Source organism: Falco naumanni, chromosome 4 (genome assembly GCF_017639655.2).
Source record: "Falco naumanni isolate bFalNau1 chromosome 4, bFalNau1.pat, whole genome shotgun sequence".
NCBI lineage: Eukaryota > Metazoa > Chordata > Aves > Falconiformes > Falconidae > Falco > Falco naumanni.
In genome coordinates, this window is record NC_054057.1 from 13,920,742 (window position 1) to 13,937,348 (window position 16,607).

A 16,607-nucleotide genomic window follows, 5' to 3' on the forward strand; every position below is an offset into this window, starting at 1 on the left:
CATTTTTCGTTGAATAGGAAAGCAGTTGTGAAAATAATGGTGATTTCTAATCTGAATTACCATTTTGGTCTGAATATGCTTGCCCCAAGATGAATTCATGTGTTATGTGCCTTCTGACCTTTATTTTTTAATCAGTGAAAGAAACTCTTGGACATTGGATATAGGAACCATAATATATCAGATGCATATTCCAGACATGTTATCAGCTCTCTCCCTAAACACATCAAGGCATATAAGCAATTAAATAATTTAAAGGTAGAAGCTTCTGCTAATACCTGGGATTTATGTTTATTACAGCAGCTGCAGTTTTGCCTGTCTGCTCAGTTTGCTGGCATGCCATACTTCTTGAATACCATGAACAGTAAAGATCTCAAGGGCATTTTTGTTTTCTTCTTCCCATAGTAATAACCCTTTCATGTTAGTATCTGTCTTCTGATGGTCAATAAACCTTCCGAAAAGCTTGCAGTTGTTTGAGGGAACTAGACTGTTCTAAAGAAAAACATAGTCCTGTTCCCTGCTGTCCACAGCAGCTTTTGTCTGGCTTTTTCCGTGTGGGTCAGACTTCTGTGACGGTTTCTAGAAGATTCTTCCTCTACTGCCTCACTTTTGCAAAGGCACATTAAGTCTCTCTGTCTTGTGAGTAACTGTCAAGGCAACCTAATAAATATTCTCAGCCCTTGCTTTAGTTTGCCGATTTATGGCTTCTTACAGGTATTCTTTTCATTGTCATGTTTTTTTTTGATGTCGAACTTTATGTGTCACATAATGATTTTTATGTTGTATGCTTCTATCTATGTGAGCTTGCATTCTATAGGTGTTGCTTTACACCTTAGCAAAGCTGGCTGGTGGACAGAGGGAAAAGTCTTTGCTCTGTTGATGGAGTATGAACTAAGAGGGTCCTGCATTCTTCAGTTCTTCATCATATTTTTATAGCTGAAGAATTTTCTCACTGTTTTACAGTAGTCCAATCAAAAGAGTTCTTGACAGCAAGGGACAAAGGGTGTACTCTGTCGTTACTGACACAATTAATTATTGTCATATTGCAGTCATCATTTGATGTGGAATCTCAAAAGCCCTTTTACATCAGTGCCTGTGGCTACACAGTTCCTTGCTTTCTAGGAATCAAAGGATATTGAAACAGAATGAAAGGAATAATAAAATCTTATTTTTATTTTTTTAAGGCCTGATCAAAAAATAGAAGATACAGCAGAAACCAATGCTGAAATTCTTGCTCGTCTCACTTCTGCGGTAAGGTCACTGCATCGAAGTTTCTACTGATCATGTTTGAAATATTGTCATGTTTTGGATCCTTTCAAATTAAAGACTTTGTCTTAGTGAGCAGGTGTTTGTAATGGAAACTACTTTTTTATCTCTGAAAGGAGGAAGCTTTTACTGAGGTCTTAGTGTGCAATTCCAGTTATTAAAATCGGTCGAAATAAGGACTGCTGCAGCCTGCCCTCTTGTAATCCATGTTATCCATGGCCCAGGAGATACCAATTTGGAGGATCATGGTGATTTTCCTGCCAGGGAGCTTACACTCAGATCCTCTTGGTCAAGTAGCCATCAGTGTGAAGGCAATGATGGGGTGGGGAACAAAGGGAGAGAAAGGGCCTCAGCAACCCTGGTGTAGATTATTGTAAGCTTCTGAGGAGACCCACCTGGGAAGCCTGGGTATCTGGCTTCCCACCTAGGTTTAGCCTCAATAAACTCCATCATAACAAACAACAGCTTATCCTGTCTGTGCTAGAATTTGGTGCATCTTGTTGTAAGATCATTGTTCTAAGAAGCAGACCGACAGGACTTCAGAAGGTTACGCTAGATTCACTTGACCCAGTGTAATCTATACGATGGCACAGAGTGTACCCCCAGCAAGTTTGCAGGTGCTGCAAAACTGTGAGGTATGGTTGAGATGCCCGATGGGTGTGCTGCCATTCAGAGGGGCCTTGACAGGTGGGAGAGATGGGCCAACAGGAATCTCATGAGGTTCAAAAGGCAATGCAATGTCCTGCATCTGGGAGAAAGAACCTCGTGCTCCTGTACAGGCCAGGGGCTGACTGTCTGAAAAGCAGCTTTGCAGAAAAGGACCTGGGGGTCCCGATGAGCAACAGGTTGAACATGAGCCAAGAATGTGCCAGTGTGGCAAAGAAAACCAAAGACCTCCTGGGCTGCGTTAGTAAGAGCGTTACCTTAGACTAAGGGAGGTGATCATTCCCCTCTACTCAGCACTGGTGTGACACATCTGGAGTGTTGGCTCCAGTTCTGAATTCCCAGTACAAGAGAAACGTGGACATACTGGAGCGCATGTGAATGACCATGAAGATGATCATTCGGGGTTGTATAATGTCTGGCTTACAAGGAGAGGCCGAGAGAACTGGCAGTTGAGCATGGAGGACAGAAGGCTATGGGAGGGTCTTATCAATGTGTATGTATGGAATACATACCTGATGGAAGGGAATAAAGAAGACAGCCAGGCTCTTCACACTGATGTCTTGTGGCAGGACAAGAAGCAGTGGCAAAAAATTAATTCAAGAAGTTCTGCTTAAACATAAGCAAAAACTTGTTCCTGTGAGGGTGATGAAACAGCAGAACAAGTTACCCAGAGAGGTAGTGGAGTGTTTATCCTTGGAGATGTTCAGAACTCAACTGGAAATGGTCCTGAGCAACCTGCTCTAGCTGACCCTGCTTTTGAGCAGGGGTTTGGATCAGATGACCTCCAGAGGTGCCTTCCTACCTCAGCCATTCTGCGATTGTATGGTTCTGCAAACGTCACACCTAAATCATGGTATGAGCAAAACATGGAAGCAGTGCTAGTTCTGTTTTAAGTTTGTGAGAAAATACAGAGATGTAAGTGAACCAAGCAGGGTAAAGTTGTCATGAAAAAGGTATGAGATTAAAAAAGCTATTTTAAGTAAAATTAATAAAGTACTATCTTGAAATTGCTGAAAAATGGAAGGGAAGGAGAATTTGTGCTATATCTTGTTAAGACAAATGCCTTCACAGGAGACATTTTATAGTGTTTCTTGAAAGCCAGTTGTTCTGTATGCTCAACCTTATGCAAAAACAATTTAAATTGTATGACATTAGAAAATTTTGTGGTTTAAAATTGTTTTTTATTTTTAATATCTTCTACATTCAAATTCCTTGTGCTCACTACCATTTTTTCCTTACTGAAAATGAAAGAACTCAGAACCTCAATATCCTCCATTTTTAGTTCCATAAAGAGAAAAAAATAGAAAAATTAGAAAAACTTTTTGCAGAGTTGTATCTTTTTAAAAATCCACAAAACTACCAATGCTATAAAACATTGCCAGTACCCCTCAAAAGCTTCATCTCTAAAAATCAGAAAAATAATGTTTTTTATCAATTAAGAAAAAACCAGCACTCAACAAAATAAAGTGACTTTCTGAGTATTAACAACTGGATCTAACTGTTGCAGGATACACTTGAGTAAAATGCATATCCTTAAATATGTGAATATTTCACAGTGAGTTCCAAGTGCTTCACATCTAGCTTTACAAGGTCAAACCTTTGACCTGCATCCTGACTGATTCCAGCAGCAGGGCACATGGACAGTTGTTGTTTTTTTCAAATCATTTTTCTAGCTAAAGAAAAATCAGACAGTTGCATCTCCAGATGGCCTGAGACCCATCTATTGCCATGGTACTGCCAAAAATACTGATATTTTCTCTTGCATTTTCTGATTTTCCACAAAACTGTGCAGGCTTTTTATAATGATTTTCTAGTCTATCCCTGGAGAAAAGACATAAGACCAGAGCAGCATCCTCCAAATACTAGCATCTGTATGTGAACTTCTCGCTCTTACTCCTCCAGAATATTGTTTTCCTATATACAATTGAATGGGATCTAAAATACTCACTGTGAATTTATGGAGAGCCTTCATGTGTCCCAAGGGAATATGAACAGCCCTTACCTTGCACTACTCAGCAGAGGGCTGGATACACCAGGATACATGTTCTCAATTTTATTTTTGCTGCCAGCTTCAGAATTTGTATGGAAAAAAAACTGGAAACCCAAAGTGAAGGTATTAGCCATGACTGGAAATACGTTCACACTATCTTGCTTTTTGGCTCACCGAATGTTTATGTATTTTCTGCAGAATCGAACCAATATTCCTTGAAGAACTTCTAATTCAGAATCCTTTTCACAATACTCTTCAGACCAGTGTTTCAGAAGTGGAAAAATAAAACCAAAACCCTTGCTTCCAACCCAGCACTGAAGCAGTCAGAGACTAGAGTTGACATTTTTGTGTATTTCTAGGTTTGGACGTTCACATCCCAGCAGTGGTGATAGTACCACCTTCTCTTCTGCTTTTCTTTTTGCTTTTCTTGTAATGGAATAAAACATTCTGTGTCAGGTCAGAAGGATGCTTCTGTGTCAGCATTTCTTTTTGGGGGGATTAAATTCCCTAATTTTCAAACCTAAGCTGATTGTGAAGATCCATCCCAAGCAACACTGGAGGAATCTGTGTGCCTAAAATACAAATCACTGTTTTAGCATCTAAAAGCACAGGAAAAACTGTAGGCGTGCATGCACGTAAGGTCTAGTTATATATTTCTGTAACTCTATAAAAGCTGTTGCTGTTGCAGAGGGTGGAACTCGCCTCACCTAAATATAAGTGTCCATATGGCAGGCATCTACATCTGAGCTAGCTTCCCCAGGTGCTCCTTATAGCCAGTGAGCAGAAGCAGGCACTTTTAGGATGCTAAATATGTGATTAATTTTGAAAGTCTACTTTAGGGAAAAAAAGTCATACTTTAGGGAAAAACAGTCATACCTTAGGCTCCACTGGTCCTGTGTGCACCTTCTGTGAAGGGGTTATAGAGTGACTAGCACAGACATAGGCATCTGTACAAGTTTGGTGAATTCTTATCTCTCTCTTTTTTTCTTTACTTTAGCCTGACTTTTTCTTTTTTGCTGGCCTTTCACTTATGACTTGTTCCCTACTGCTTTTTGTTACCAGGTGTTGTTGCTTTTGTACAGTTCCACTTTTCACATCCACTGTACAATTTGTGATTTTTTTTTTTTTTGATAATTCAGCCAGTCTGGAACTGATTAGTTAGGGAAATGCACTCTTGTTTTTAAACAATGGTTATAGAGATTGTAAAGATAGTAGCTATAGCTGTGGTGAGTGATACCAAGTCAGAAGGGCAGCGGGGAAAAAATTTCAGAAGTTTCTTTATCATCTTAATTTGTGGATAATGTATGGAATACACCTCTTTTAAGAGCAGAGTCAGATACAAAAGATAAGAAACTAACTTGCTGGGGGAGTCTCACTTTTTCTTTATGCTTTATTCTACAATGGAAGAAGCAGAGTCAGTCAAGACAACTGAACGGAGCCTATCGAATTATATGCTTATATCATATGCTCCGTTACAGTGAGGCACTGACAACATCATCAAATGTCAGTTGTAAAGCCAGCTGACATGCAAGCAGTGCAAAGTGCCATTTGAAATATGTTTACATCAGATAATCTTTTTCATCATGAATTTTTAAGAAAATGCAATGATTACCCCTAGGTTTAAAGAAGTATTCCAGAGCTGTCATGCATCCCATGTCATGTCCCAAAAAGCAGCTTCATGTTCAGTCTCTTGCCTGCTAAAACCAGAGCACAATGGGATGGCTGATGAGTGTTTCCACTGCAAAGCTCTTACCTTACCTTGTGATGGGACAGAAGAGAATATCAGGATGTTAATGTAGTGTATCTGGGAAATACAGTTTTTTGGTACTTTAAGATGTCAGCCAATACTATGTTTATTTAGAGTCCATCAACTTATTGTTACTTGAGATGCAAAAATGTGAAGACTCTTCTTTTGCAGAACCTTGCTGTTTAGAGCTTTCTGGTACAGGATTTCATTTTGAGATTCTGTAAGGATTGACATTTTGTCTCTAGATATGAAGTCCTGTTTGGCACATTGACATCTAGAATACTGTTTCACAAAATACTACTATAGGCAGAAAAAAGACAGAAGGCAAAAAGTTTGGGTGGTACATGCCATCTACTAAGTGCACAACTATGCCTTCTGTGATAAAATGACCAGATTCATGGATAAGAAAAGAACAGTGGTTGTAGTAGTTGTAGACAAGAAAAGAACAGTAGTAACAGTAGTTAATTTTGAAAAATCTCTACCTCTTCCCTTTGAAGATGAGAAGATTCATCATATAAATATTCCATTTGTATTTAATCAAGCAGAAGTATACACAGGTTCCACTCTGTATGAATACTCTTGCTCTTTCATATTGAAAAAAGAAAACTGATTAAGATGTGGTAACATGCCAACAACGCTTACTCAGAATGTTCTTTTTCAAATTTTCATAATATTTCTGTAAATACTGTGTGGTAAGCTGGCCTTTAAATGGAATCAGTTTTGACATCTGCAATGCTGCTCAAAATGTAACGCTTATTTAGAGAGTGTTAGCATTGTAGCTAAAAGCTATACATATAAACCAATTTTTTGTATTTAATATCTCTATATGGTAAACATAGATCTTGTCTGAATGTGTGTTTTACTTTGAGCCCACATTATTATCTTCAATGTGATACGCAACTATCAATGTTGTCAAACAGGCAGTAACTGGAATCCTATTAGGAAGAAGTATGATATTATGTTATGTAGCTTGTGTGCAGTGCGGAATGAATGTTGTACATGGATTTCCATTGATGTCATGATGCACAGGAATTACATGTCCAGCAGAGACGTCAAGTGCGTTTATGCTAAAATAGACAAAAGCACATAGATTATGAAATCTAAGGACACCAGGCAAATCCAGAAGAATGCTCAGCAATACCAATTCTTTGTGATTTGCGTGAGTCCTACGAGAGGGAACTCAGGCTGTCAGGATTAAACCCTTTGATGAAGGAACATTTGCTTAACATTAAGACTAGAGGAACTTCTTTTTCTCCTGCTTTAACTGAAGGTTTTTGCTCAGATTAAGTAATACACCAGCTGTGTTCCTGGCACACAGCAAACAATGAGATACTTTGCATAACATAGACAAAATACTGAAACCCAACCTTTTTATTGCCTGTGATGTTAGCATTGTCTTTCAAACTTGAAAAGTGCCACCATATAAGCAAATGTAATACTGCAAATATAACTGTAGGACGCCACAATGCTGCTTGCTGTCTTTTCTTCTGAAAAGGTGGGGTTTCTTGACACTTATGGAGAGATTTGCATTTTTCAATTGTTTGATTGGGTTAATTGGTATGTTTATAACTGTTGCAGATTGTAATGTCTCCTAAGGCTAATCTTGAGATAACATATTTATTAAATGCTAAAAAATAAAGGTGAGACAGCAGTGCACTGTTTTTTACTGTCAGTAACCTGTGAGAATAGACCAGGATCAAGACATCGACACTGGTACCTCCTGCTGAGTTTAATGAAGGGAGAGGATCTGAGCAGTTTAGGGAATTGGTGGTGGTGTTATTCAGAAACAACTTGGGCTTTCATTGAAAACCCCACTCTAACTCTGGATAGCTCGTATGTATTATTACTAGTGTATATTGCTGCAAGCAAGCATGCACAGAAGTTGTTTTTCCACAGAAGAAATGTTCTTTCCCGTTTTACTTGCAGTTTATGCTTACATTAATCATGATTAACGGTTCTCCAGACATGGGAATGAGTGTACAGGAAGGAAGGAAGGAAGGAAGGGAAGGCAATACTGGCAGCGTGCACAATTGTGCTGGAAACAGGACGACATTTAAGAAATCTGTGGCACTAGCTTCATATTTTCACCCTTGGAGTGGCAGAAAACTCTGTCCCTCTCAGTGGGACAGCATCAAGGAGTAGAAAAGATCCTTTTACCTTGCAAGGACAAAAAAACTTCCCGGTCCTTTGACACAAGGGAAGGAAGGATGCAAGGAGAGGAAGGATGTGGCCTCTGGTATGACTGCCTTCTGCCACAGTAGATCATACTGCTGCGTGGCTGCTGAGTACCTCATCAGTGGATGCTGAAGTTACCATTGTACTGAGATGTCCTGGGTGATTTTGTCTGTCTTTCTGCTCAGACCAATGAAACGTTAACTATTCTTGTTTCACACTTCTAAACTTTTCTTCAGAGCTGCGGGAGCGACATGTTGACAGTTGTTAGTAATTGTATTACTTCAGGGATCCTTCATGGCCTTTGTGCCTTACTCTGATCATACCACACGTCCTGTGAATGACGTTTTAAGTTTCACATGCTCTCAGAAACTGGATGTCAAAACTCCCACTGCGTAATGGTCTTGAACTTTGCCAGGTTCTGTTAGGACGAGATGGCTAGTATGCACTGCAGGAGACTGTACAGAGAGGTAAGATAATCCCTAGACAAATAGTTGAATGTCCCATCATTTTTTTAATACTAAAGGCAGGCTATCTTGGGAAAATGAGGGAAACTGGAAGAAGGTGGGAGGTGAACAGAAGAGCCTGAGAGCGTGGATGGGGTAGAGGAAGGGAAGATCTGAGGTGTATGCAGGAGACAGTGTCTAGGGTGTTGTAGGTTCAGTGCAGGCCATTTAAAGCAGCCGCAATGGGATGGACGATGGCAGTGAGAACGAATGAAGCGTAAAAATAATGCAGAATACAGAATTTTACTGATAGAGAAAGGAACTGACCTATGGAGAGAAGTAGATGTAGAGTTGAGCTGGCTAAAGGGACGGTTTATGCAGAGATTATAGGGAAAATACGAAGAATGCAGAGACAAGAGGCTGAGGAAGGGAGCTGGCTACTACCTGGCTGTAGCCTGTAAACCAGGAAATCATGTAGATCTTACTTCTGCGTGTTCATCTCAAGCTAAATTGCTCCTGAAATGCTCAGCCATGCTGTTAGGAGAGGTTGTTTTTTTCTGAAAGCTCCAAAAAGCAAATGTCACACAATAAATCCAATGTTACAGTGTGCTCAGCAGAGGCAAAACAAACATTTAACCAGGAAAGGAAGAAGCTTCAAGTGTGTGCTTGTGGCAAGAGGTAAAGAGGTATGCTGTGCAAATAAATTACAGGTCAGGCTGCTGAATTGCCCACTCCCTAAAGAATGTGCAGTATTTACATGAAATTAAAGTTAAAAAAAATAGTTATCACAGAATTCCCAGCTGAAGAGGAAATAGATTTGCTAAGAAAAGTGACTGTAGTTTCAAAACCAAGTACCTGCATAATTCCATATGCAGTTGACTGCTCCAAATGATTGATAACCAGCATCTTACCAGTGTTACATTTTTGTTTTGTTCAACTGTGCTAGTAACTATAACCATCCTTTCCTTTCCTGATATTTTAGGTACAGAGAGAACTGGCTGCTGTCATTGCCTTAAAAGCAAGGAAGTCAGGTGAGTCAGCAGGTTTTGTAACACTGTTCCCTTTTGCAATTTATTGAAGGATTTGAATTGCCATTGCCATTTTAGTAACATGGGGAAGCAAAGACAGTGGATCGTGTTCCTCTCTCACTGGAGAATCCATGTATATAGCACAATGTAATTACAGTCTAGCTTCTCTTCCCCTAGATCGTCACATCTAATGACCTAGCTGATAAAATCGGAGTGTTACAGTTGAATGTGAACTGGGTTCTCTTTCTGGCCAAATTCACTATTTTCTCAGGGCTTGCGCTTTATAAAAGAAGATTGTGTCTTTATGTGACTTACATTTAAGACAAATAAGTTGATAATTTTCCTGTGTTTCCTTTTATGGCCCAGTATCTCATGCCATCTTCCCTGTTTTGCCTGCCCAGTCAGGTGTATTTCTTTATGCTAAAGCAAAAGGACAACATCATGCATGAAAGAGTTCTTTCCTGAAGACTTGTCTGTACGTCCGTATGGCTGTAAAAAGCAAGTCTCAGTTATCAGGGTAGTAGAAGGAGAAAAGCAAATGGATAACTGAAAGTTTCTGACATAAACATTTACAGCAAATGCTGGTGATACAGTGCAGAGGCACTGAAATACGTAGTCAGGTCAGCTCTGTCGGGGTTTGGTAGCACAGCCACTTTCAGAAGGTATCGGCATTGCTGAGCTGTGTTTTCTAGGCACTGCATGGGGACTGGCAAAACCTTCTTGGTCAGACCTGACTCTATACAGGGTTAATTCTCTGGTGTCTTCATGTACGATGCAGTTATCTGCAGTAAGGGCAAATGGCACGTGGTAAAATGAGAGTTGAATATATTTCTAGAGTAAAACAGAGGGGAGTTGCCTTAAATCATTGGTGTGTTCCTGAAGCCATTGAGGTCTTTGGGAGCATTTGCACTGAGCATCTCTTATGATCTTCAGTGATTTTGCTAGAGTTTAAGACTGTGGATCTTGCACCTTTTGAGCTATTTTCTGACCTGTTAATAATACTGTGTTGTAATATCTGTGTCTCGTCTATCTGTGGCTTACCTGTACAGCACAAAGTCATTATACACAACATGCTATCTTAAACTGGAGGCATCAGGAAGATGTAGCTGGCATACCTGCAAATATTTCCTTGTGAAAATGTCAGTATTACAAAAATATTCTAGACATGGTTTAATTCATTTTTGGCTGGAAATAGAAGTACCCATAGGTTATATCCACAGTCATCTGTAAATGTAAATCCGCAGAAAATAAACACAAGTCTAAATGTGAATTCAGACCTAAATTGTTTCTGTGTAATAGCTTTGCTTCTGAAACTGCTATGGTCGTTTACAAAGTTAACACCCCTCAGCTGCTTGCCCTTACCTGGTATCACCCCAGTCCCACCTGAATTATAATGGCTGAACATGGAAATGCTTCTGCTCTGCTTCAGTGCAGAGAAATCCAGGCTGTTTTAAAGAAGGGCTCAAGGTAACCTTTTGTTTTGTTGTAAAATGGGCTAAGAGTATGGTGCCATGTACCTTTTCATTTACTGCTTATAGGTTTCTAAGGAATCTCTTTCCCTGCTTCTCAGCAGTTGTGTTGGCAAATATTACTACTGCTACTGGCAATAAATGAGAACTCCATTCCCCAAAAGAGTTGATTTCAGCCTGAGTTGCCCTCTCACTTCCTTTTGGAGGATGGCTGCATAATGGTTGTCAGTAGAAAATGGGGTGGGAGTTGGATAAGGAATGAGCTGCAGGAGATGAAAATTGCAAAGGAGTATAGCTCTTGTAGTGTCCTTTATACTAGTGTAATTGCAACCCACACTGAGAAGGTAGACGTATTTTAGGTAAAACGCACAGCCTTAAATAAACAAAGCTCCCTATATAGACCTTTCAAGCGCTGACCTGGCTTTCCTAATAAATTAATGTAAACACTTACAATATGGGTTTAGATCTGAACAAAAGATACCTCTTTAGAAAGTTTAACTAGTGCATGCTTGTGCTGGAATTTGCATTTCTTTATGCCTCATCTTGGATGGCTGTAAGAAGGGGTACATGATCAGGCATAACTGTAAGGTCTAATTTAAGTTAATGCCTTTAGTACAGTAGGAGCAGAGTAAATTAGGGTGGTTGATTATGCTTTTTTACTTTATTGCTGATGGTTAAATTCACAGCATAGCAGTTACTCTTAGCAATCAAGCTATGGTATGCTGTGCCTGGTGAAGTGAAGCTTATTTCAGAGAAAGCGCTTCTGGAGCTAAAAACCACAGTAGCTTTCAAAGATATTGTTCTTCTAACCTTCTCCAAGACTCCATATAATTACAGGAAATAAACCAACAAAGATCAGGCAAAGAGTTTATTTTGGCAGAAACAGATTGGGCTTGCTGCCCTGGGTGGCTTCCAGACTGGTATGAATGGCCTGAGCGCCTGGCTCATCCGCCCTGGGATTCATGAGTGGCGAGCGCTGATGATGGGCATGGTCCTAACCTGCTGGCTGAAACCTGCCTGCAGTGGCTAATTGGTTCATTAACCAAAAGCTTTCCTAGGAATTGGCAGCCCAAAAGCCAAAGCTATTGTGCAGAGGTTCCTGTACTGTTTTTGATGGTTTGGTGGTTTTTAAATTACAGTGTTTCAAAATATTTCCTCTAGATAACTGGTTAGTACTACCACTAAGAGGGGGAAAAAAAAAAAAAAAAAAAAAAAAAAAAGAGTATTTTTGCTTAATGGAAGGACTGTATAATTTGTTCCTGGATTACTTTAATTTCTGGATATATCTCTGTCCTTAGAGAGGCACTTCACAGTGATTTAATTGTACTAGAAAAACTGGCTGATTAAAGCTTTAATATTACTTGTCTAGAGCTGTTGTATTAATAACTGGGTTGCATTGCGTGGAAAATGCTATACAATCACACAAACACCATAGCTCCCTCTGCAAGAGGTGAAGAGGGTCCAACTAGAGAGGTTTTCTATGCTTGGAGGGGGAAAACATTGCCTTTGGTTACCGGGTGAAACACTTTATTTTTGTTTAAATGAAGTGTGGGTTTGCTACCTAGTGTATGGATATGAGAAGTAGTAATTACTATTTCAGTTCTTGGGCCAGAATGGTTGCTTTGGAGATTTAGACGTTGTTATCTACTTACAAAATGCTTTGAAAACCAAAGCAGGGACCTGAGCCTGCTATGGGGTAGGGCAGAGTATCAAATTCTTGCTAGTACAGGATCTGACTTGATGCAGAATGTCAGCTACCAGAAAACAAAAAGTCAGTAGTGTGTGGGGGAGAATGCCTTTGCCCAAGAGGTGTTCTTCTGTTTTTATTGTGGGGTGGAAGAATAGGAGAAACACATAAAACTGACAGATGGCTCAAGGACAAGTGAAGAACCCCAAAAAAGAAAAAATTCTGTGGAAAAAAGCTCTTTTTTTGTATTTCAGATGTGTACCACAGGTATACCACTCCAAGAGCAAGGCAAAAGCCAACAGAGAGGTACTTGAGAGCCCTCATGCAGAGGGAGCTCAGTATTTTTAGGTTTTTTTGCAAATAAAAATAAAAAATGGATAAAATTAATGCCTGTAATCCTGAAGTTTTGGTGGACCTTCAGTAACACTGTTGACTAGAAAGCGCATTTATATTTCATTAGAATAAAGGTCTCATGAGAAAGGTGACCTAAGAGGAGGAAATGAGCTTGCGCGCTTCTCTGTGGCTTATAAAAATGCATTAACATTGTTCTTGCTTAACCTTAGAAATAAATAGATTAAATGCTGTCTTCCTTGGCTTGGTAAAAAAAGGTCTTGGGGAAGCAAATAACTGGAGCAGAAGAAGAGAACTTTGTTTTTAATTGTAGGCACTTGGCATTAGAATTGTGTTTATATCTGGCTGGCTTTTGCAAGTGTGCTGAAACAGAACAGAAAAGCAGCCTCTCATCTGAAGGTTTACAAGGATTGGCATTTATCTCAATTGCTTGTCATGACTCATGACATGTTTCTTATGTGTTAGAGATGGTAGCTAAAACAAGGATAAAAAGCAGCAAATAGCCTAAGGCTGGAGGCTTTAGCTGGTGGCGTAGCTACACAGGTACCTCTGAACTGATCAAAATCTGTCAGGAACTGGTGTTAATCCCATCCACAAACAAGATGCCTTGCATTTCTGTACATGAACATAGCTACATCCTATGACATCACCCAGTAAATTCCTTTAACTTTATATCTAAAGGAATTTCTGTAACTTCATTCGTGCAAAGGGCCATTAGTAAGAGCAGGACTCTGGTCCTTGTGTTTCTGTATACAGAGGCTAATTAAGATAACAGCTGACAGAGTATTGATGAGGTAGAAAGAGGGCAACTGTAGCTTCTCTCCAAGCTTGCTGGAGCAGCAAGCAACCGGGCTGGGGGTGCTTCTCCCTCCACTGAGAAGGGCAGGGCAGCCACAAAAGCCCCAGCACTTTGTTGTTTTGCTCCCTCTTAAGAATGATACTCAGATGTCCACAATATAGTTAGATACTTTTTAGTCATGCCGTTCTTAAATTGACAAGCTCTGTTGATATTTTTTTTTTGAAGGGTCATTTACATTTTGTTTATAATATGGCTTTTGCAATGTATTAACGTTATATTTGAGATCTTCTGGATTACCTCCACCCTATTCTGACATATATGTATGCATATCCAGTCTTCCCCTTTTCTTTTGTATTGATTCTCTTGAGACTTAACTGCCTATGTGATTTGCTCAGTACTTTTATTTTGGGACGGATGATTCAATATGAAGCGGTCACTGGGGCTTGAGCTTTGTGGACATGAATAAAAAGCAAGCTGTGAACAGCTATTCCTTTTCCCAGCCCGTGCGCCACCTTGACAGCACTGCTGTCAGAGCTGACTGTGTGACTTGATTCGAACACACTCCAGGCAATGTCATCCCGGTTAAAAACATGAGAACAGCGAGGCTGGGTCAGGTCAGAAGTCCATCCAGCTCCGATCCTACTTTGAGTGATGAGTAGGGGATGCTCAGAGCAGAGAAACAGAGCAAGTACAGTTCTCCTTCTGATGTATATACTCAGCGTCTACCAGTCTGTGCTAGAGAGATTTTGCTATACCCACACTGTCGTGTTAGGTAGCCCTTAGTGGGCCTTTTCTCCGTTAATTTATCAAGTTACTTTTTGAGCCTGCTTATGCTCCTGACCTTCATCACCTTTTCTGGCATCGAGTTCCACAATTCAGGTGTGTGCTATGTGAAAGCATATTTTTTCTGTTTTTTTTTTATTTTAAACACATTCACCATGACCCTTACTCTGTTGTGACATAGGTCTTTGGTTGTGGAAAATGGTGAATTTTCCATTCCCAGTTCATCACCATACTGTTCAGGATTTTGTGCACCTCTGTCATACCCCTGTGAGAAGCTTCTTATCAGGGTGGGGAGGTGGAGGGCTGTGGGAAGGAGCCCAGTAAGACACTTTTGGCAGCAGTAAGCTCTTTTATCAGCTTAGTTAACTCAGGAAACTGCATCTTTACCATTCAGCCCTTTTCCTCAAGTAGCACAGATCCTTGAGAGACTTCTTGGCAACTTTACTCCACGATAATTAGCAAAAACTTTGTCATTTGGTGCTATATGAATGTCCTGTGTTATGTCATTAGTTTTATTTACTTGTAGAACAGACTTGTTATATAGACAATGGAAATCATTGTGAATTTGAATTAGATTTGTACACATACTTGAAAAATTAGGTTACAAATACATGAGGTCATTCAAGAATGGAACAGTTCAGCATTGTGTTTAAATCTCAAACATATTAAGTAACCTTTGAATTTATAGGTTTTGTAAACAAGCAGATTTACAGTATCTATGGTGTAAAATGTGCAGTTATTTTATGCCACTGAAAAAAGGGCATAAAGAGGGATGAAAAAACATTCTCCTGTTCACAGAATAAAGTGGTAGTCCTGTGCCAGAGAGATGTGCATTGTCCCTTGTGGAAAGATTGAGAAAGTTTGAAGGGTGGGAAAAGGTTAGTATCAGTAGGATCTTACTGCTTGTCTTGTCCCCTTATGTCTCTTTTCAGTGGGTTTATTTACTTAAGTAAGACATTATTTCATTATAACTTTCAATTCCTTCAAGCATCCACTTCTTTAAAGCAAGGGTTGAACTTATCAAAATGTGTGGAATAAAGAGTTCTTCTGCAAGTGTTACTAATAGCACTCATCCTGGAGAAATTGCCACTCAAAGTAAAGGTGCGGGAGTGTCACGCTCCTGATAGAACTTGGTAACTTTATCTTTACTTTTCCTCTGTGCATTGAAATGTGGTTCAAAATAAAAGTTGCACCTCAAACATGGCTAGGAATAAAGTTAACTGTGCTTTAAGGATTTCGTGCCTTGAAGGAAGGGACATAATCCTGTTGACTTCTTTAAGTGATCCTTTTTAAACATTTTATGCCTTATTGAAGGGTGTGCTAACCCCTCAGGGCCAATGTCTTGTTGCATCCCATGGGATTCTTCCATTACTCCTGAGATCAGGCATACGAAGAAACCAGCAGCGCTTCAGAAGGGTAGGACCTGATGCCTTGTGGCCCTGGCACATGGTGCTCATTGTGGTGGCTGGTCAGGAACACAGTGTGAGACACACACAGACACACACAGACACACATACACAGACACAGAGACACACAGAGACACACAGACACACACACAGACACACACACACACACAGACACACACACACACACAGACACACACACACACACAGACACACACACACAGACACACAGACACACACCCACACACACACACACCCACACACACACCCACACACCCACACACACCCACCCCTCTGCTGTGCCGTGTCTCAAGCAGTGACCAGCCGCTTTGTGACCACCCTGGGCAATGCTGGGGGTGGGAAGTGCCCTGGACAACATCCGTGAACGTTCTGTGCAGTCACACTCACCAGCCTTTGTCTGTTCAACAGCTGATGTAAAGCAGAATGGACTCGGTCTTGGAAAAAGAAGGAAAAGAGGTCCAGAGAGTTCTCTGGAGGGAATTACACTGAGAGGGGGTTTGGCAGTTTATGGTCTGTTTTTTGCAGTTGTTGCAGAACTTTTTAGACTTTCTGTGTGATTTGTGAGCCACACCAAAGAAATGAGCAATGCTGAATAGCTGTGTAGGTGACAGACATTTTGCACATATGCAAAAAGGGATTGCACCATAAGGTCGGAAAGACAGCAGTTGTACGAAAAACCAATTCCCAGGTGAATGTTTTGTTTCCAGTGTTTTGGGAGAGGCATTTACAGACAGCTCACAGAATTTTATTTATTCAGAGTCCTCTTTATTTCCTGCTCCCTT

At 40.2% G+C, this 16,607-nt stretch overlaps 1 protein-coding gene across 2 annotated transcripts in view; it reads left to right on the forward strand.

Moving 5' to 3' along the window:
* Window positions 1–16,607, forward strand: part of RAPGEF5 (Rap guanine nucleotide exchange factor 5) — a 164,803-nt gene that overhangs the window by 38,815 nt on the left and 109,381 nt on the right. For both annotated transcript variants that reach the window (XM_040590067.1, XM_040590066.1), the window contains exons 6-7: window positions 1,182–1,248; window positions 9,267–9,315. In XM_040590067.1, coding sequence (XP_040446001.1) covers window positions 1,182–1,248; window positions 9,267–9,315 — 116 coding nt within the window. The remainder of the gene's footprint in view (window positions 1–1,181; window positions 1,249–9,266; window positions 9,316–16,607) is intronic.